Raw genomic sequence first — 22478 nt, 5'->3', positions numbered from 1 at the left:
TTTTTTTTTTTGTGTCTGTCACTACTTTTTCTCAGCTCTCACTGGACCGATTTCTTTTAACAATACGTCAAAAGATCACAAATTGTATCTAGTTGAAGACATTACCCTTAAAAATTTAAAAATTTTCCCTTGTTCCCCGCAAATGGGGGAAATATCCAAAAAAATTACAAATTTTAAAATTGACAAATTTTGTCATTTTTTTTCTTAAAACATCCATAACTTTTTCAAAAATCAACAAATCAACATAATTTTTTTTTAAACTAAAACCTTAGATAATTTTTTTTCATTTGATATAACTTTTTTGAAAATTTAACACATAGCCTGCTCATGGGAGGGGATTTAAAATTGCAACTTTTTTACAAAAACTAACTTTTTCAACTTAATTTTTGAAAATGTTCCGGAAATACTGCGTCCTTTAAACATATATAAAATTAAAGCTTATTTTATGTACTATAAAATGAAGAAAAAAAAATTTGTCCCGACACTTTATCTTCTGCATGTAAACGGTTGCCGTAGTTAAAAAAACATTATTTTTGTGTTAAAATTTTCGAATTTCGATTTTTAATTTTCAACTTAAAAATGCTATAACTTTTCGAAAAATATATGTATCAGCACAATTTTTTTTTTCTAAATACATCATAAGTACATCTTCCATTTGACATACTTTTTATTAAAATTGGACAATTTCCCCTTATATAGGGGTCGTTCAAAACTTAAAATATTGTAAAAAACATAGATCTTTTTCAACTCAACTTTTGAAAATGTTCCAGAAATACTGCGTCCTTTACACATATATCAAATCAAAGGTTATGTTATATAANAACATATATCAAATCAAAGGTTATTTTATATACTATCAAATGAAAAAAAAAAATTTGTCCCGACATCATATCTTCTATGTGCAAATGGCTGTCGAAAATTTAAAAAAAAATGTAATGATTGCGATAAAAATCATCTTTTATCGGGATGTTTTTTCTACTTAAAACTGCCATAACTTTTTCAAATATCAACAAATCACCATAATTTTTTTTTATACTAAAACCTTAGATATTTACCTTTCATTTGATATCATTTTTTTGAAAATCTATCACTTAACCTGCTCATTGGGAGGATTTAAAATAGTAACTTTTTTACAAAAAATAACTTTTTCAACTTAATTTTTGAAAATGTTCCGGAATAACTGCGTCCTTTAAACATATATAAAATTAAAGCTTATTTTATGTACTATAAAATGAAAAAAAAAAATTTGTCCCGACACCTTATCTTCTATGTGCAAATGGCTGTCGAAATTATAAAAAAAATGTAATGTTTACGATAAAAATCACCTTCTATCGGGATGTTTTTTGTACTTAAAACTGCCATAACTTTTTCAAATATTAACTAATCAAAATAATATTTCTTTATATTGAAACCTTAGGTAATTTTCTTTCATTTGATATCATTTTTTTTTGAAAATCTAACACTTATTCTGCTCACAGGGGGGATTTAAAATAGCAACTTTTTTACAAAAACTAACTTTTTCAACTTAATTTTTGAAAATGTTCCGGATATACTGCGTCCTTTAAACATAAATCAAATTAAAGCTTATTTTATGTACTATAAAATGAAAAAAAAATTTGTCCCGACAACCTATCTTCTATGTGCAAATGGCTACCGTATTCAAAAATATGCTATTCTTCTATTAAAATTCTAGGTTTTGTATTTTATTTTATTTTAAAATATCTTATTAGGAGAATATATTGACTTTCATGAATATTATATAATTTAATTGACATAGAATAAAGTTCATAAGACATAAGAAATTAAACTTATTAAATTTTTTTTACTTTTTTAAAGTCGAAAAAGTAATTTTTAAATTTGAGTTAGCTTAAATAGCCAATTTTATCATGCAACAAAAAGCAACGAACAGTTGCCGAATGGGTAACATCTTGATCTTTCACCCATATGGTACGAGGTTCAAATCCGTCTGACTTCTAAAATTTTTTTTTTGAGTTAAAATAGAATTTTCAAATCATTTGATATTTATTACATTTAGATTCAATAATTTCAATAAATATAAAGNGAATAGAATTTTCAAATCATTTGATATTTATCTCATTTAGATTCAATAATTTCAATAAATATAAAGGATCTTATCACTATAGTCTCCCCTCGTGAGAAGAAATTGATATTCATGTTAATATTATTTTACTATGTGGTTCTTTTTGTGGCTACGATTTATTTTGCCAACCCTCACTAGACCTACTTTTTTCAACGATACGTCAAATGATTCATTTAAGTTTATGATATTTAAGTTAATGATTAGTTTAAGTTATTACTCTTAAAAATCAAAAAAATATTCCTTATTCAAATAAAAAGTAGCTTAACCAGCTTTTTCCATACAAACAATTAAAATCATTAATTTTTAATATTCTTAAAGTATTTATTGTCGAATTATATTTGATATGATAAAAGTATTCAACTACAATAGTAAATAATTCTACTTTATAATTTATTAATTTTTAACTCTATTTATGTGTGCTACTACCAGTCTATAATATGCCAAATTTTTTTGTAATTTGTTGCTATATAAATCATAAATTTTAAATAAAAATGATTTTTAGTTTCACCTGAATTTAACGATGGATTTTTATATTTCAATTAAAAATCAATTATAATAATAATAATCAATTAAATCAATTATAAATATATTTTTGATAATACGCTCAATTGAGTAAATCTTTTTAACTACTTTGGTTTGATTGGTTCATTTAATTAAAGTAAATTATTAAAATTAATTAAGTTCTGAATATTTCAATTGCAGAATTTTTTTAAACACCAAAAGTTATTAGGATATGATTACTATTCTTTCTATTTCAGTTATCTATTACGATAAAAATGCAAAAAAATCGAATTTTTCTAATAAATGTAATTTAATTAGTAATTATAAAATTTCCAGATTGCATATTAATCTTAAAAATTTCATTTTTTTCAATTTAATAATGTCAATTTCAAACTTGCAAGTTGAACTATAAGTTATGGTAACAAATTCATTTTTTAGCTTCGATGCGAAGCTGAGAAGGTATTTTTCATTAAAACTTTCACTTTAAAAGACAATAAAAAATAGGTTCAAAATGATTACCTTTAACATATTAAAAATCAAAATCAGTATTAATTTAATACAATTTTTTTTGTTCTTAATTATTTTTTTTTATATGTAAATACTTATTTTTTAATAATAAGTAATAATATTAAAACTTAGAAGTAATAGAAAAAGTTTAATTGCACATTTGAAAACATCACGAAAAGTTTATTTAGAAAAGTATATTTTTTTTCTGATGAAAGTTCCTTTTGTTTAGTGTATTTATTCATAAGTAACAAAATTTTTTTATTAAAAAGTATTGCATAAATTCCTTTAAATTTGTATACGCATTAAAAGTATATGAATATACAACTCCTTTTTATTTTTATAATATCTCCGTAAAAATTACAATATTATATTATTGAATACCACTTTCATACTCAATTTAATTACTGTAATTATTATGTATTCATATATTATAGTTATAAATCGGGGTAAAATTAAGGGAATAAGTGTTATTGTTGTTTTTGAAATAATCTACCAATTTCATTTTTTTCTATTTAATAATATTTATTTCAAACTTGCAAGTTGAGTTAAAAGTTATGGTAATAAATTCATTTTTTTTTTATTAAAACTTTCACTTTAAAGAACAAAAAGAAGTAGGTTCAAAATGATTACTTTTAACATATTAAAAATCAATAATAATTTGAAAATAATTAATTATAAAAATTATATAATATATAATTAAAATAATTACTAATCTGGATATAATTAAGGAAATAGGAGTTGATGTTGGGTTGGGTTGGTTACATTTTTAACTTTATAATGCTATAACTCATTGAAAAGTGTATGAATCAACACAATTTTTTTATGAGAAATAATATTTTTTAATAATCCCTTTTTCATTCGACATACTTTATCTTAATCAGGGTATTAATAAGGAACTAGCAGATAATGCAGCTTTTGTAATTATCCACCAATTTCTTAGAATTAAACACTATCTACTGATTTGCATCGAAGCGTTTCTTATGATAGTGATTTTAATCACTGTCAGATTAAATCTATACTGGACCCAACTATGCAACGTCCCCACTGTGCTGGGTTTTTTTTTTTGTTCGTTTAGGTCTGAAAAACCTAAATTTAATTTTTTTTAATAGGAACTCCTATTTTTAGTTTTATTGATTTAAAAAAAAATCCAGCACAGTAAGTACATAGTAAATTTGAATACGTATTGATGATATCTCACAATGATTAATATTATTATCATAAAAATCATTCAATGGATATCTATAGAAGGTATTTAATTATTTGAAGAATCTATTAGAAATATTCCAAAAGCTATATAAACTCACATTTCTTTAATTTTATCTTGATTACAAATTTTATTATATATAAGTGTAGTATTTGAATAAATACTTATTGAAGTAATTAAATTTAGTTTATTTATAAAATTAAGTTTAGAAATACAACCTTGAATATTTGAACTAGTTTAAATTGTCCTATTTAGCTATAAATTATTATAACGTTCTGTTGCCGTGTCAATAACAACAGAGTGTTTTACGCAAGGGGTACGTAGTGTTGACCCCATCTATCGAAATGACTTTTATCTTCGACGCTAAGCTGAGAAGGTATTAATTTTACTATATGTTTTTTTTTTTGTATCTGTTACCACTTTTTCTCAGCTTGAATCAATTTTTTTATTATGGAAAACAAATGTCTTTTTTCTTTAAAATTGACATTGTCTTTATATACAATGTCTTCATTTATACGGTGGATATGGCTACCGTTTGTACTCTTGTGTTAAAATACTCGATTTCATATAATACATATATATTTGTATATTTTTAACTTTATAACGCTATAATTTTTTGATAAATCTATGGACCAATACATTTTTTTTATGATAAATACTATTTATACACCTCTTTTATTCGACATATTTTTTTTTTAAATCGGACCATTTCCCTCTATACAAGGTGTTTCAAAACTTAAAAAGCATACTAAAACTTAAATATTCCAACAATTTTTTAAAATTAAATACCATCTACAGATTTGCATCAATAGTGATTTTAATCACTGAAAAAAAAAATTTAAATCCGAAAATCTGTTATTTATTAAAAAAATATTTTTATTTTTTGGTTATACTTTTATAACCTATACACAAAGCTCAATTTTTTAGGGACACGAAAACTATTCTTTGTGTTCTTCGAGTGATTTATTATAAACATCATTATATTTAGCAATAATGTCTTTTATAAATTTCTTTTCAACATCATTCAATGATTTCTAGAAAAAAAAATTCATTTAGACAATATCAAATTGTATTTATTATAACTAATTATAAAATTTACAAAATTACATATTAAAATTGAAGTTTTTGAACCCACTAATTTTTATTTCATAAAATAGTTTCAATTCATAATGAATAGTTAAAAAAAAACTTTGTTGACCCTTAAATGTTTAACATAAGAGCATTTTTATCGTATTTTGAGTAAGTGTATTCTGGAATTTTTCACGAGGTCATATACATCAGATATCTAACTACTATCATCAAATATTACTTTAGATGTGTAATTATTACAGATGTCCATGCGATCTATTATCCATGTTTTATTTCCCTTAAAACGCCCTTAATTATTCCGTACAACATTTATTACAAACAATTTGAACTTACCCAAATTTCAATTGTAAATTTATTGCTTTCATGGTTAAGTAAGTCATAAGCAAAATTTTTAAAGCAAGATTTGGAGATTTTTATGCAGTCTTCTTTATCTAACGTATCATTTTTATTGTTATTAATTTCATTATTATTATTTTCATCGTTATTATTTTCATTGTTATAATTTTCAATATTATTAATTTCATCGTTATTATTTTCCTTGTTATCATTTTCAATGTTAGTATTGTTATCTTTATTATTTTCATTGTTATCATTTTCAATGTTATTAATTTCATCGTTATCATTTTCAATGTTTTTGATTTCATCGTTATTATTTTCATTATTATCATTTTCAATGTTATTATTGTCATTATTATTATTTTGATTATTAAGGTGTAATGTTATATTATCATTATAGCAAAAAAATTCAATGACTTTTTCAATATTTATCATTACATCATAATTTGTTTCCAGGAAATCATAACAAATATCAATTATCATTTCGTTACATTTACCTTCATTAGTTTTAATGCATAAAAAAATATATATTAATAAAATATTATCTTATTACAATTTGATATCTAATTATATGGTTATTATAATAATTCTTATACTATAAATAAGTGCACCAAGAAGTAGTGATCTTATAATTATGCATTAACAAATTATTTGTAAAGAATGGTATACCTAAATATTATATTTAAATTTTTACGTTTAATATAAGTAAGGTGAGCTCTTAACTTATATTTAGCTAACTTAAATATTATTTTGTTCTTAATATTTAAAATAACTTACCAACCATACGTAGTAATGTTCCAAAGGTTGTGTCTAAAATTAAATAAATATTCTTTTAAAACAAATTTAACTATTAAATTTCTTTAAGGTACAAGTTTTTCTGATAAAAAATATTAATTTTCCAACACAAAATTTTGTTCAGTCAGAATTGGTTAAAAAAACGAGTTTTCCTTGATATTATTTTTTTTTGAAATTATCGATATGCAAAGCAGTAATTAAAACTTAATGTTGAATAAATGTTTATAATGTACATTAATATGCGGACAACGTAACTACAGGTTTGAGTGCATTGGTAGTTTTCTTGCTAGTTCTCTAACAACTAAATGTACTGTGTTATCTTAGTATAATTTTTTTTTTAAACTATACCCATGGTAATGTTTTATAAAGCACATGATTTTAGTATGATAAATATTTTTTACGGATACAAAAATAAATAAAGTTATCTTCGAAATTTTTTTTTTTTCAATATGTATAGATAAACTGGAATTTTGTTGAAAAACTCTCATATACGTATGTGCCTATGATTGCAAGCTCAATATCTGTTTTATAACAAAATTCATTTTTATTTTAGTGCAATAGCATTCTTAAAACATAAATTAACTTTGATTATCAATCATTCAATTTTGAGCTCATTAAATCAGAATTTGAATATATTATTTACTTAGATGATCTAATTCTAATTACAATTTTCTTTAATTGTGATAAATCCATGTAAATTAATCATGGTGAGAGATGATTATCATAGATAACAAAGAAAATTTGTCGTTGTATATTTTAAATTTAGAACTTTGTTTGCCTAAAATTTAGTTTTGTAGCAATGTGTGTTTTAATGAAATGTTGTAGAAGAAAAGAGGCCTAAAATCCGACACCTTTTGAAAATTATAAAACCGAAGCCCATATATTGGTTTCGGTTTCATATATGAAATCTAAACAAAAACTGTAACTATAAAGGAAACTAGAATTCAGCATGATTTTTATTTTAGTTGTGTGTTTTTAGCATATATTAATACCACAATTAAAATAATGAGGAGATGGGACAAATTTTTTTTCCTTTCTTAATATTAGTATTAGAAGACTATGCTCTTTTAGTTTCTCTAGATCATTGATTTAAAAAAAAAAGGAAACATTATAGGGTTGCGGCACAGTTTAGACGTGGCGTAGATGGGACAAGTATAAATAATATCTGACAGTGATTAAAATCATTATTATAAGAAACGCTTCGATGCAAATCTGTAAATAGTGTTTGATTTTAAGAAAATTGTGGATTATACCAAATGCAAAATTAATTCCATTTCCTTCATTATTCCTAATTAGTAGTAATCTGATTTAGAAGTATAGTACATGAATAAATGAAGAGTGAATGTGTCAAACGATCTATGTGCCAAAAAAGTGAAAATTGTTTTATTTCTGATTTATGTTCTATGTGCCAAAGGCCACAATCTTGTATGTGTTTCAAATGTCAATTAAATTTTTTACTTGTACAAAATTGCATTCATAGATGGTGTTCGATATGTTAGACATGCCCATGTTACCATTGTTTTTTGTGTTTTCTGAACAAATATGTTTTTGGCACATAAAACGTTTGACACATTCACTATTCAAATAGTTATTATAGCAATTAGATATAGTATGATATTGATATTTAATAATTTAGTATTGTAATTTTTACGGAAATTATAAAAAATTATAAAGTAGTTGTTACTTTTATGGAAAATGTGTATAAATATTAGAGGGCTTGATATAAAACTTTTCATATGACAATTTTTTGATATCTATGAATTAATAGTTTTACAGGAATTTTCATCATATTCTAAAATATACTTTTACAATTCAATTGTTAGTGCTTATTTCAAATTTCATTTTTTGTATCACCACTAATTTTTGATATTATTACTAATTAGTTAAAAACTACAAAATATAACTATAATAAATATAGTTCTAAATATTTATATTATATCATGTATTTAAATACCAAGAGTTACATAGAAATAATTAATATCTCTATTGAAATGATATATTACAATAGTATAGGATAAGTATAAAAATTATAATAATTGATTTTGACAAAATGTCGGGCATTTTTCATAAATTTTTAAATGTAAATACTTGTTTTTATATATAAGTAATAATATCAAAAAAAAAAAGAGGCGATGGTTAAAATCTAATTGCAGTTAATCAATATAAATAAGATAAAAATCAAACAAATTTTGAATTCTTTTCATTGATGTAATTTTTATCAAAATTGGTGTACTCATTACTATGGCAAATCCTTGTATGGTATTTTAATACAAAAATTTTATAGAAATAAAAAATAAAAATCTAGAAATTCATCACAAAAATAGCATAATTTTGAATACGGTAGCCAATTTCACCTTGTAGACAATAAAAAGGTTTATAGTTTTATAAAAGTAAATGGTGTTATTTGAAAATTAAGTATGTCGTATAAAAGGGGTGTTTTAAAAGAATATATAAAAAAAAATTCTATTGATCCGTACATTAAAAAAAAAATATATATCAATATAAATTAAAAAATATCAAATATTAAATCGAGAATTTTTTTACAAAAATCGTACGTTTTCCTTTAACTTTGTTCTTCTTTTCTTGCCTTAATCCCAACTACTTAAAGTCGGTCACCCTTATCTTAAATTTCCACTTGACACGATCTTCATGGCATTATCTACGCTTACATCACCCGTCTTCATATTGCATTCAATTACATTCCTTCATCTCTTTTTTGGTCTTCCTCTATCTCTTCGTTCTTCAACATTCATTTCTATAATTATTCTTGCAGCTTCCGATTCCTCTCTCCTCATAACTTGACCAAACCATTTAAGTCTATTTTCTTTCATCTTATCTACGATTGATGTTACATCTAAACTCCCTCTATATGTTCGTTCCTTATCCTATTTTCTCTAGTCACTACACTCATCCATCTAAGCATTCTCCTCTCTACTATACTTATTCTCTGCTCTACTCTCTTGTCAACTGCTCAACACTCTGAACCATACATCATAGTTGGTTTTACTACAGTCTTATAGAATTTACATTTCAGCCTCGTTGGAATTATTTTATCGCTTAACATACCAGACGCTTCTCTCCATTTAACTACACTCACTTAATACTGTGTCTTACATCCTCGTCAATACCACGATCTCTTGCACAACTGATTCTAAATACTTAAAACTATCCACCTCTCCTATCACGTCCTCGCCTATTGTCACTGAACTCCTCATTTCACCTACCTCATGTTCTCCTTTATCAAACTCGTACTCTATATACTCTGTCTCACTCCTACTTATTCTTAAACCCTTTTCTTCAAGGTATTATAAATACGTAATTTTTAAATCGTAAATTTTTACATAATTAAAATTGAAGGGTTTTTTCAATTTTGAAGATGACTTCCTCAACTAGATTAAATTTGAGTTCTTTTAATGTATTTATCAGAAAATTGGTCCAGTGAAAATTCATAAAAGAGACATACATTTTGGTAAATAAAATACTTTCTCAGCGCACATCGAAGTTAAAAAGGTTAATAAATATTTCTATATCACCATAGCATTTAAATAACGTCGATTAATTTCATAACTCGCTTGGATATCCTATTTCACTAAAAAAAATGAAAAATTTTATTACTTTAAAATTTATTTAAAAACCACTCTTAACCATTCGTTATTAACCGAAACCAAAACCTAAACTGTAACTCAAAAAATCATTTTGGTTCATAGTCCTGGAAGGAACATGAGTCAACAGACACGATTATATTTAATAATGTTATCAATGAGTGGTAGAGACTTAAAATTACTTTTCATTATATAAAAAATTTGGTGATAATAATATAACGAATTTTTATTTTACCATCGAAAATACCAACATGAAACTCTTCGTTTTTAAATAAGCAATATTGTATGTTTTCTACGACGGTACATATATTTTTAGATATAATTGAATTTGCTTTAAGTATTAAATTTTCATTGGGTATATCAGTGTTGGTAACATTTGATACGTCTTCTTCATTAATTGCAGGTTCGTGTATTGAAGTAACAACAGATGTAGATATCTGAAAAAGTTGAATAAAAAAATGCAACTTAAGACTAATTAGTGGGACAGCGTGGCTGTTTAACAAGTTCCAATCCCTAGATTATGAATTAAAAACGATAATTGGCAATTTCTTTATATTGTTGTACTATTGAATCTGTACTTCAAAAATTGAATTTATTTTTTATTAAATAATAAATGTTAAACAGATTATTTTAATTAAAAAAAAGTATGTCGGATAAAAGAGATTTGTATAAATTACTTACAAAAAAAAAACATTTATTGATCCATTCATTTTTTAGAAAGTTATGAAAATTGGAAAAATAAAATATGAAACAAAAAATTTCGGGATAAGATTTTTGGAAATTTTTTTTTAAATTATAGTATGCCATAACTATCGCAAACTTGTATCCAAATGTTAAGTATGGATTTTAAGACCAAAGGTTCTCAAAGAATAACCATTAACAAGTACCAACTGCTAGATTATAAATTAAAAATGATACGTGTCAATTTCTTCATAAATGTTTTATTATTAAACTTGTACTTAAAAATTTTAATTTATTTTTATCGGAAAATGTCAAACAGATCATTTTAATTTATTTATAAATGTTATTTTAAGTTATTAGTATTTTTTGACTACAATTTGGAAACAAAATACTTTTTATATGATTTGAGAAGTTAAAAGACTTAGTATAAAGACCGAGTCCACTTTTATAATTTTTTCAGAAGAAGCAGTTAATGAAAAATTGTTTATTAATAATATTGGTAAAAGTATTTGTCTATATTAAATATTTCTAAAAATAACCCTATTATAAAATCCATGTTATTAGGCAAAAAAACATTTATTCGAAACAAGAAAAATAATGTTTTTTAAAAAGATTGGATTACAAGGGATGTTGTACTGAGCCATACAATATTGAAAAAACTTTGGCTATAAATTTAATTATTTAAATTTAAAAAGTAATTGAATTATATTTATACTTACAATTATTACCAAATAACTAAAATTCATTTTTAATTATTGAAAATAAACCAAAAAAAGAAAAATTGTAAGTAATAAATACACAACTTTTTTGTCGTTGATTATATAGAATTTAAAATTGTTTTTATAGGTAATAATTTATAACTTTATGACTTATTGCAAATATCAATCTTTCAACAAATTGTATTGGCCATTAAATACACTTAAATAAATAATTCGTGATATAATAGTGTAAAAAAACTTGACAATTCCTTGCTAATTTTATATGATTAATAATAATATATTGTTAATGTCACATCGAATTTATAAAACTACAACTAAATCAATAATTTCATCTTATTTAAATTAAAAATTCTAAAATAAATTAAGCACATACAAACTTTGACTCTGAAATACGGCCCTTAAATAAAAAATGTTGATTAGTGACGTAAGTAATAATATTAAGGAAAAAACAGAAAATTTCTATATTTTTATAAAACTATAGTGAACATTAAAAAATATATTTTTAACTAATAATAACGCTTATAACTTATGATACAACTATCACTTTATTGACAATTTTTAAAAATAACTATTGCCGCCTTCTTAGACGTTGTTTAATCCATATTTTTTTATTATTTATCACTTATAATTGAATTATTTTTTATTTTTTTCAAAATTTTAAAATAGCTCTTATTTAGTCCCTTTTTAAAAAAAATTGAATGGTTCCATAACAATTTAGCACAAATACTCATTGAGTTACACGCATTTTTATACATAGAATAGATATATAATGAAGGTTGGTGCAACTCGTACTGGTGTACGTATACTCCGCCTTATATATTTATAATAACTTTAGAAAATCAATTTTAATTTTAAGATTTTTGTAAACTAATGTTAAAAAAATCCATTAAATTAAAAACTTATAAATTATTGGTTTCGTAAAATTTAAGGAAACTCAAAAAAGTTGTAGGGATAATGAAATAATAAGGGGCTAAGTTTCTCTAATTTCCCCCTATTTTCACCATTGAGTGGCAGTATCATTGAATTATTTTTATAATATATTATATATATATATATATATATATATATATTATTTTATAAATGTCAAACATTATATTTTAACAAGTTGAAAACAACTTTTATTCCAGTATTTTGGAAGTTCTTTTTATTTTTATATTTAGGCAGAGTACAGTCAGGAATTGACCAGTGATAAAAATATCAGTACTCAACTCCTCACCACGGTCAATACTTTAAATTGTTAATTACTTTTGAAACATTAGTTCAAATGTTGTTATTTAATAGTCATTTTTTAAATTTGATTATTTTCTATTATATAAGATAGTTATATATATAAATGCTTTCATTAATCAAAAATCAAAGTTGATATAACTTTTAAAGTTATATGGATCAAAATCAATAATTTGAAAGACAATTGTATATAATATATGTAGTATGTATAAACATAAGAAACAATTTTTAACATCAATGAGATCCACTACATTTATAAAATGATAGGGAAAAATTCTTGAAGAAATAATATTAATTTGTTATATTCTTTTTCAGTTCTAGATTTTCAAATTGAGTTAATTTAGTTCAATTTTCAATCATATTTTAGCAAAATATAAATAAATTATAAAAGTTATTACATACTGTCACATTTAGTATTTCTTAATTCATAAATCATAGTTATTATCAAGTTTAAACTCTGTATTTAACTATGTTCATAATTGAAGACTTTTGATAAATACTACATTATAAGTATTTATATTTCATATATTAATGTATTGTTCTGTCATAATACAGAATTTAAAGCCAAAAAAATTGCTTTGGTTTAACGTTTTTTTTCAAATGTTACTGACGCTTCATATACATTACACATAATAACACTTATTATTAAATAGGCATCAGCTAACAATTTTCTTCATAGATTTTGATTTTATTATAAACATACATGTAAATTAACTCTTTAATATATTTCGAATTTTATTAAATCGTATATATGAAACTGTATATACTGTATAGCTGGTTATAATTGGTTATAAGAGTTTAAATTTTTAAAAAATCTATTAATAAATTTATTTTAACAATATCATCCTAAAATTTTCTTTAGAAATTAACGTTATATAGGTAAAAATATCAAGTTCAATTTGTAAACACAATAAGATGTTATAATCTATAGAAAGTAAAAATGTCCCAATAAGTTTCATTTTTTGGTAACATTCAAACTGTCTTCTCGGGATGATTATAAAGAGTTGTTAGAATTTTGTTTGTTGTTCATTGGAAAACCGTACAAAAAAAATTATATTCCATTCATCAAGAACAATTCATAGAGCAAGATGGATGGCTAAAATAATATGTCTTAAAATTTATATGTTTCGTACGCAATTTAAATTAACAGTTTCAGATTTAAAGAGTATTTGTTATTTCAATTTATTTGTTTTAAATATGTATATAAGATATTGGTTCGAAAGTTCATATCCAACAAGATCACCAAATAATGACCTTAAACTACTACGAGAACTAAAGCAATTTAATAATATTAAAAAGCATGTAAGTGAGGTAGGGATAAAAGCTTTTTCTGGGCATTTATGGTAATTCCATGACAGTGTCTATTTACAGAGGTAGAGTTACTTAGTTTAGACTTCCCGTGAACAAAATGTAATTAAACGGTAATGATACTAATTTTGTTGATAGAATGTTACCTCAAGTTTTAAGAAAAAAATATGTAGAAGATCATATTTTTACTTTATTAGTAAATTAATTGTAACAATATGATTTATTGAGAATACTAGACCCAAATTTTTAGACCAGAAATTCAATATAATGTATATTATGTTATCACTTATAATATTAACATAGTATATGATAACGAGTAACAGTTAAAGTAATTGTTAAAAAACCAGATTATGATGATTTTATCATTATCACATTTCCGACAAGCCAACCGATAAGTGACTCGGTGGTGCAGTGGCGACGCCACGGAGAGCTTACGGGTTTACAAAATGATGAAAACCAATGTCTGAAGTTATCAAGAAACATTTAAAAATTTATATTTTTAAAAAGATGACATTTAAGGAGGTAAGTAGTGCAAATGACGTTCAAGAGGGAAAAAGAACGGGGTGATTGTAGGCACTAATGCCGTCTAAGAGTTGATTTGAAGTAGCACACAGCCGACTATCTTGCATGCCCACAAACAAATCACATTACCTTATCATAGTACTGTAGATAAACAACGTCTTTGCAACACGTAGTCGGCTCAACCAAAGTAAAATATTAATAAAACATTTGCAAAACATATAAATAAATGAGGGCTCCCTTTTTGTAACCTTACAAAGTATAAATTGATCATGGCAGAGAAAAGAAGAACTGCAAGCAATGCGGAAAGCGGACGATTGGTGCTTGAAATGAAAAAGAACATTGAGAAAATAATGAGTAGACAAAATGCAGGCGAAGTGACAGATGACTATTATGGAAGATTCTCAGTCGATGATATATGGACACGACTGAACAATTCGTAAACGAATGGTAAGGGAAGATCAAATGATAAAAATTATCGTTCTCTAGCCAACAGAATACTTAATTAATCTTGTAAAAGGATTAGTCGAATTTTAGTTTGTAAAAAAAAAAAAACAAAGCATTTTTTAGGAGTGATTAAAGGTTAGTAAAACAACAGAGGTGTTTATTTTATAATATGTATATTTAAACATCTATTAATATATTAATTATAATAATTATAGTAATAACTCTTTTAAGCTTAGTAAAAAAAAAAAACAATTATTTTTTAATGGTTCTAGTTTTTTTTTTAATTGAACTTAAGACGTAAAGAGTTTTTAATGTCTTCCATATCTATAGGTTCCATTTCCTCTGTCCGTTTAAAGTTTTTTAGTGTAGTATTTTGAAAAGTATTTATTAATTGAGCTTTTCGTATTTCGAATAATTCATTTTTAACGTTTTCGTTTATATTATTTAAACAATGCTTATTAACATCATTTATCAGTTTCTTTTCTGAATCTGTCATTGATTTCTAAGACAAAAAAACCTATTGAAATTCTTCAAAATATCATTAAAAATAAAATACAACACCATATTTTTACACCCTAACGCTTAAAAGGTCACTGTTATTATTATATGCAGACAATATTTGTGGCTTATAAAATAAGTCTGCTGTGAAATTTCTTTCCAATAATAAACCTAAATAATGTATTCCATAAAAATTAAGTATAAACTAAAAAAATTACATTTTTTTTTATGAGTTATATTGTTTTGTACTTGGTTTTTCTTATTTATATTAAATTTTCATCAAAATTTATAAAAGTAGTTTCTTTATTTGGATGGAAAATATTAAACTATATTGAATTATACCAAAATTTAATATAATATAAATTTTGTTGTATGGGTCCTATTAAAATTATAGTGTGAAAAATCTCTAGTTAGTAATTTGTAGTAATTAAAACAAAATTTATTATAATAAATGATAATTAATTTATCATACATTAGTTATTCAGTGATATTTACAAGAATAGTTAAATCGTAAGTTAATAAACGCAATTGAAATTAAATGTGAATAAGAATATGATAATGAACGTAGATTTGTAAACTTTATTTACCCAAATATTTTTTGTATTGGTTTCGCTAATGGCAAACAATGTGCTGTAAATATCCACTGTACAGGCCTGAACAGCTATTGTACAGGGATTATTTATATCTATTTTACATAAAACCACATTCAATATTTTACTATCTTCTGACAACTGATATTCATTTTCCAAACATTGGTTAGTGATACTTTCTAGACTGGTGACTACTAGACTCATATTAAATTATAATTAAAATGAGAAGCATATTCGTGTTACATTAGTTTCATAATAATAATATATAATTTTTTTACTATAAAATAGAAAATTGTCTTAGTGAAGTTTTGCCTTGAAGATAGCTAGAATTATATTATTACTTAATTATATATTCTCTCTCCTAAAAAAAATGTTAAGATTCGGTAATAGAGAAAAATAACTACTAACTTGTATGATTTTATGAAAAAAACAAAAACAGTAGAACAGTGGAGTCGTAGCGCAGTGTCGATGTGGCATAGTTGGGAAAAATATAGATGATATCTGATAGTGATAAAATTACTATAATAAGAAATGCTTTCATACAATTCTGTAGATAGTGTTTAATTTATAAAATAAATTGTTTGATTATCCCAAAAGCAAAATAAACTCCTATTTCCTTCATTTATTCTGAATGGTAGTTCTTTGATATATAAGTATACTATATGAATAAATACTTGTAGTAATTACATGTAATTGATATTCAATAATTTTATACAGTAATTTTTACGGAAATATCATAAAAAAATATTAAGTAGTTGTATATTTCGTTACTTCTATTATAAACGTGTAAAAATTTAAAGGCATGATGCAAAACTTTCCAAAAAATAATTTTTTGTTACCTATGAATAAATACACTGATATACAAAGAATTTTCATCAGAGTCAAAAATATACTTTTCTAAACTCATTTTTGACGCTGATTTTAAATTAGATTTTTTCTATCGTCAGTAATTTTTGATACTATTAATAGTTAGTTCTAAACAAGTATTGGCATATAAAAAAAGATAACCAAAAAAATATAGGTTAAATTGAAATTCAACAACACATCGTCAGACAAAATCTTAGATGAAACTAGGCACGAAATATTTCTGAATATCAGTATATTATAGAATACTATAGGATATAGAACATAATTCAAAATATTTCAATTAATGTACATTTTTAAACACCAAGAACTAAGAGTAAATAAAATAATTTAGTATAATAATTTTATTCATTATAATGAATAAAATCATCTACAAATAAAGAAAATTAAAATAACAATAGAAATTACTCACAATTATCCCACAATTTATGGTTCCCTAAAAAAAATGGCCAAGTTATTAGGATATAAAATTAGGTTAATGTTTTCAAAATTAAATGTTTCGTTTTAATTAATTACGAATAGTAAAAGTACGATGAACATTGACAAAAGCCGAAGTATTTCACTAGTACTGGTAACTGACCATTGACTAGCCTGTACTCGTGTAGTACAGGCTGGTGTTTTATATAAGTACTGATCCAATGTTGGTGAACAGTACTTGACTGTCTTTGCCATCACAGTACTGGCGTAATACTGGTTATACAAAACCTTCATTACCAATCTGTCAGTGCAGAAAAACGTTATTATCTCAGACACATGCCAGTATTGATTGATTGACAACTGGTTGCCACTACTACGGCAGAACTACCAGTACTGCGCTATTACTGGGTAGTAGCGGTTGCCAGTGTTAACATATATCTAGTGTGAAAACGCTTTTTCTTGCAGGTAGACAAGTACTGTAAGATTTGTATTTCCCGTATTATGTTAGTATTCTGATAAGTATTAACTGCCAGTATTGAATCAGTAATTAAACAAGATGTCATCCGGATCAACACCAATACGGGAAAGCCAATGCTGTTTCTAGTACTGATGTAGTACTGCGTTCGTTGTCAATACTGATTCTTAACAAAAATGTCTGCTTGGGCTCTATTGTATTTGTTCGCATACGACATAATTAAGTAAATGATTGGTCGACAACAACTATTGGACTAGTATTTCAAAAGTTATTCACATTTTTACACCTAGACGGGAGGAAGGAGTGAAGTAAAAAAGTATCTAGTGATAAAAATCAAAGACTGGAACCATGTTTTTTAATAGGTTCCGGTTGTGGTTCTTTAAAAAAATATATTTAAAGGTACCGGATTGGTTAGATTTCCTTTAAAAATAAAAATATAGGTTAGGTACGGGTTCTTTAAAAAAATAGTTCCGATTCCCAAAAATAAAGGTTCCATCCAAATTATTAAAATGTAATTAAAATCATTAAAACTAAAGTGCAATTAAAAAAAAACTTCAGAAAATAGAAAATGTGAGATTTAAATGTCTTTCCAGTACGTTATATAATGCATTATAAAAGCATTATATAATTACATATAGGGCAGATGGTGATAGGTGATCTTTCGCTTTAACATAAGAATTTCTTTAAAACAGCATAGTTAACGAGTAATAATATTGTATAATATATTTTTATTTTAACCTAATTTGATACAAACGACTTTTTATATTATGAATAAAAAGTATTTATTCTATTTTGTACTTTAATAAACCAACATACATATTATACATACTAAATTTTTTTAGTCATCTCCCTCCCTTTTACAACCACTTTATGGTTAAAGAGACATCCATTCGCATTCATTTTTAATTCATGTGTAAATGTAAAGATATAATGTATACATTTGTCGATCACAAAGTCTCGGACACATCAAACCAAAATATTTAAAAGTCAAATTGTAAAACAAGTAAAATCTAATTATCATAAAAATTTAATTTGACTAACCGTAATAAAAAATAATCAGGTATAAACATAAATTTCAGAATTAATTTTGAACAGATTATCCATAAAATTTATTTTATAGAATTATAAAAATAAATTTTGTACATTTTTATTTTAAATAAGTTTAAAAATTCTTTCTTTTATTATATTATTATTTACTTTCATACTCATATTATGAAATATATCTACGAACAAACTTTTTTGATGCACTTTAGAGCAGTCTTTACATGTTGATGTCTTATTTATGTCAGAGTAGATAAAAGAATTATTAAATACAGATTTACTTCTACTCATGATATCTTATGATATCTTATAAATATATTATTAATTTTAATCAAAATCATTAACATAACAAAATAGCACGCGTTTATTAATGGGTATACATTAGGGTGGATAAAAAAAAGTCGATCTTCGAAATTTTAATGAGAATCATTTTAACTTAATTATATACATTAAATAGACAATTTTTGTACGGTTTTCCAATGAATAACAAACAAAATTCTAACAATTCTCTATAATCATTCAAAGAAGCAGTTTTATTGATACCAAAAAAATTAAACTTACTTTTTTATTGTATTATGTTTAATAAAAAATGAATTGTTTAATAAAAAAAATATATTTGAAAAATATGTAAAGACAAAATCATATTCATATTTTCAAGAATATCGTATATTTTAGCTTATGCATTAATTCTAAAAAAAGTATAAGTTTTTAAGATTAGTGAAGAATTTTTTGTCTACTTATAATAAACATAAATATCAGCCAAACTGCATAAAAAAAATTAATACAAATTTTAAGCTTACATGAGACCTACTAGAAATATACTATATAATGACGGTAATTATGATTAATCCACACTATCAATTTTCGACTTAAAATTTTGAAACTAAAAAATTTTTATTTTACAGTAAAAATTAAACTATTTTGATATAGTGTTCATAATATTTAACCAAAAATTGAATAACAGATGCCTTTTTTTGTTTTTGGGGTATTTTTGGTCAAAATACTAAAAACACGTTAAGCTACCGGTAAACATTTTTTTTAAAAATCTCAAATTTTCAAAATATGTCTATTTTAATGTATATAATTAAATTAAAATGATTCTCATTAAAATTTCGAAGATCAACTTTTTTTGATAGTATACATGTACTATTTGAAATAGAATCCATTAGCGTGCAAAGACGTAAAATAATAATAAAATTATCATCATCACCAAATCTTAAAAAAGTTAAATGTATTTTTTAAGTCGTAGAGCTGGATAGACTGTTAAATGTTTTATCGGTTGTCGCCTTAGAGTAAAACGCGAGCCAAAGTCCGTTAAAAAAAAACACAAGAAACGCAAGCATATAATATTACAATAACTTCTATTTATGACTGTGCAGTTATAAATAATATAATAATATAATAAATAATAATATAGNTCCGTTAAAAAAAAACACAAGAAACGCAAGCATATAATATTACAATAACTTCTATTTATGACTGTGCAGTTATAAATAATATAGAGCCCTATNTATTTATGACTGTGCAGTTATAAATAATATAATAATATAATAAATAATAATATAGAGTAAACAGACATACGGTTATTATGTTTTAAATATGATTATTTCATTTTAAAAATAGAAATATAATATTTTGTGTACGACAAACATTTCTTGAAACACTTTATTAGTTCATAAATTTTACTTTGACAAACTATAATAAAGCATTTACTAATTCTTACCAAAATAATTCTCATTTGTTATCAAAAATATAAAACGTTGTTAAAAATTAACAAATAAAATACTGCTTAACGGCTAAGAACCGTTTAAACGAACCATTATTATTACAGGGTTTGTTTGGTTCGGTTCTGATTCATGACTATCTGAAAATAAAAATTCCTATTTCGGTTCGAGTTCTTCAAAAATGTATAGGTTCCGGTTAAAAAACTGTTTATTTAGGTTCGTTTGAGTCCCTGATAAAAATAGAAGCACCCGGCTTCACCTTTAATCATAACTTCTGAAACACTGGTCTAAAGTTGTTATCTTCTTAAATAACGAAATAATCTAGTTGACTATTTATGTTGTCATTTGAAAAAATAAAGTTTTTAATAAAGGTATAATGGATGAATATAAAAAATACTTAATGATTGACAAATTAAGAATAACATGAAACCAAAAAAAGAAAATTATTAATTTTATTTTTATTTTTCCACCGAGTGGTTTGTAATAGAACAATAACTCTGCATGTTAGTAGCATGAAATAAAATATTACTGCCCTATGAAATGTAAAAAGTTACACAAAATATAAATAATGTCGAGAAACAGTGGAATTTTGGTAGTCTATAATTTTACTTTAATAAAATAGTTATAAATTATAAAACACTCTAATATAATTCAAGAAAGTATCTAAAATTAATAGAAATAATTTTAATATTACCATCTATAGAATCATAAGGAATAGAAGAATGTTTGTTATAACATGATATTGTTCCTGCTATTGCATTTATTTTATTCGCTGACACTAAGTCCAACGCGTTTTTGTTTGGGTTGGGTTGTATGTTGCGTCGTGTACCTGCTAATGCACACGCCGAAACCTTGAAAAATAATTGACCTATTTATATACAAAAATAAGATTCTAAAAAATCTTAATGCTAATTTAATTATATATAAACTTTACTATAAAATAAAAATAATAATATATGATTCAATATTGAAAACAATTCAATTTACAATTAATTTACAATTAATTTACATTTGAATTAATAATTTAATGATCAAGTATAATTTTTTCATATAAGAGGTTTTGTAATAAAAAAAAGGTTAATTAAGTTATTTTTTTCAAAGCTTCAAATTTACGCTAAAAGTAATTTTACATATTATTAATGACTAAATTAAAAAAAGTGATTCTACTGATACTTACGAAAATTGAATATATTAATGAAAAAATGTTATTCATGATGTTTCTTACTTGAAATTTATTTTATTAAATAATTTATTTTAAATTAAAAAAAATAAATGAATAAATTATATTAATAATAATCCATCTACTAAATAATATCACTTCAAAAAGAGTGTTGGTGGTGGGCAGCTTTTCAAATTATCAATTCTCTTCACAAATTCATCGTCATCTTTTATACTTATTGTACTTATATTGTATAGATTCTATAACTCAAATTAAAAAAAAAACAAATTATTTTAAATTTTATTTTTTAAACAAAATTTTTACAAATATTTCAAAGTTGAATTATTTACAACTAAGCAAATATTATTTAATTGTTACAAGAATTAAGTGCGTCATATATGTAAATCAAATTTATATTCATATGGTTAATCACATCTTTTATTCACAATTATATTTAAAAAAGTTTGTTGAAAAGATTAAATGGTATAACTATTAAAAATTTAATATATTTGTAAGTAAATAATACAATATAATAGTTATAAGGGTATTTGTTGTACTTTACATTAAAATATCAATGCAATAATATTTTTTACAAAATTATAATTTTATTTCGAGTTAAAAAAATATGCGCGACGAATTTAATGTTAATAAATCAATATACATTTTGTAATCTA

The 22478-nt window shown here is 23.9% G+C and overlaps 2 protein-coding genes across 3 annotated transcripts; both read right to left on the bottom strand.

The window, feature by feature from the left end:
- Positions 1-5156: 5156 nt before the first annotated feature.
- Positions 5157-11669, bottom strand: LOC126896809 (probable serine/threonine-protein kinase dyrk1). The gene is made up of 5 exons (XM_050669906.1): positions 11536-11669; positions 10371-10572; positions 6516-6548; positions 5736-6235; positions 5157-5347 (listed from the first exon to the last, which is right to left on the bottom strand). Exons 1-5 carry the CDS (start codon positions 11560-11562, stop codon positions 5252-5254), a joined length of 858 nt encoding a protein of 285 aa, XP_050525863.1. The 5' UTR covers positions 11563-11669; the 3' UTR covers positions 5157-5251.
- Positions 11670-15190: 3521 nt separating this feature from the next.
- On the bottom strand, positions 15191-22106 carry LOC126896858 (uncharacterized). Of its 2 annotated transcripts, none has more exons than XR_007701973.1 (5): positions 21823-22106; positions 21340-21513; positions 17401-17424; positions 16122-16318; positions 15191-15538 (listed from the first exon to the last, which is right to left on the bottom strand). XR_007701973.1 is itself a non-coding variant. In XM_050669995.1 (5 exons), the coding sequence occupies exons 1-5, from the start codon at positions 21856-21858 to the stop codon at positions 15317-15319; spliced, it is 636 nt and encodes a 211-aa protein (XP_050525952.1). In that variant the 5' UTR covers positions 21859-22098; the 3' UTR covers positions 15191-15316. The 2 variants fall into 2 exon arrangements, 1 of the variants encoding a protein (XP_050525952.1); XM_050669995.1 differs by having other exon boundaries at positions 21340-21496; positions 21823-22098.
- Positions 22107-22478: the final 372 nt, after the last annotated feature.

Source organism: Daktulosphaira vitifoliae, unplaced genomic scaffold (genome assembly GCF_025091365.1).
Source record: "Daktulosphaira vitifoliae isolate Bord-2020 unplaced genomic scaffold, ASM2509136v1 Scaffold_1, whole genome shotgun sequence".
Lineage (NCBI taxonomy): Eukaryota > Metazoa > Arthropoda > Insecta > Hemiptera > Phylloxeridae > Daktulosphaira > Daktulosphaira vitifoliae.
This window is presented reverse-complemented; position numbering and strand designations above follow the sequence as displayed.

Coding starts and splice junctions, on each gene's coding strand:
- LOC126896809 (XM_050669906.1), bottom strand. CDS start 11,562: ATGAATTTTAGTTATTTGGTAATAATT. Junction 10,573..11,535: donor TTAGTTATTTGGTAATAATT/GTAAGTATAAAT, acceptor CAACTTTTTCAG/ATATCTACATCTGTTGTTAC. Junction 5,348..5,735: donor AATTTACAATTGAAATTTGG/GTAAGTTCAAAT, acceptor TTTTTTTTCTAG/AAATCATTGAATGATGTTGA.
- LOC126896858 (XM_050669995.1), bottom strand. CDS start 21,858: ATGAATAACATTTTTTCATTAATATATTCAATTTTC. Junction 21,497..21,822: donor CATTAATATATTCAATTTTC/GTAAGTATCAGT, acceptor TTATTTTTCAAG/GTTTCGGCGTGTGCATTAGC. Junction 16,319..17,400: donor CCATAAATTGTGGGATAATT/GTGAGTAATTTC, acceptor ATATGAGTCTAG/TAGTCACCAGTCTAGAAAGT.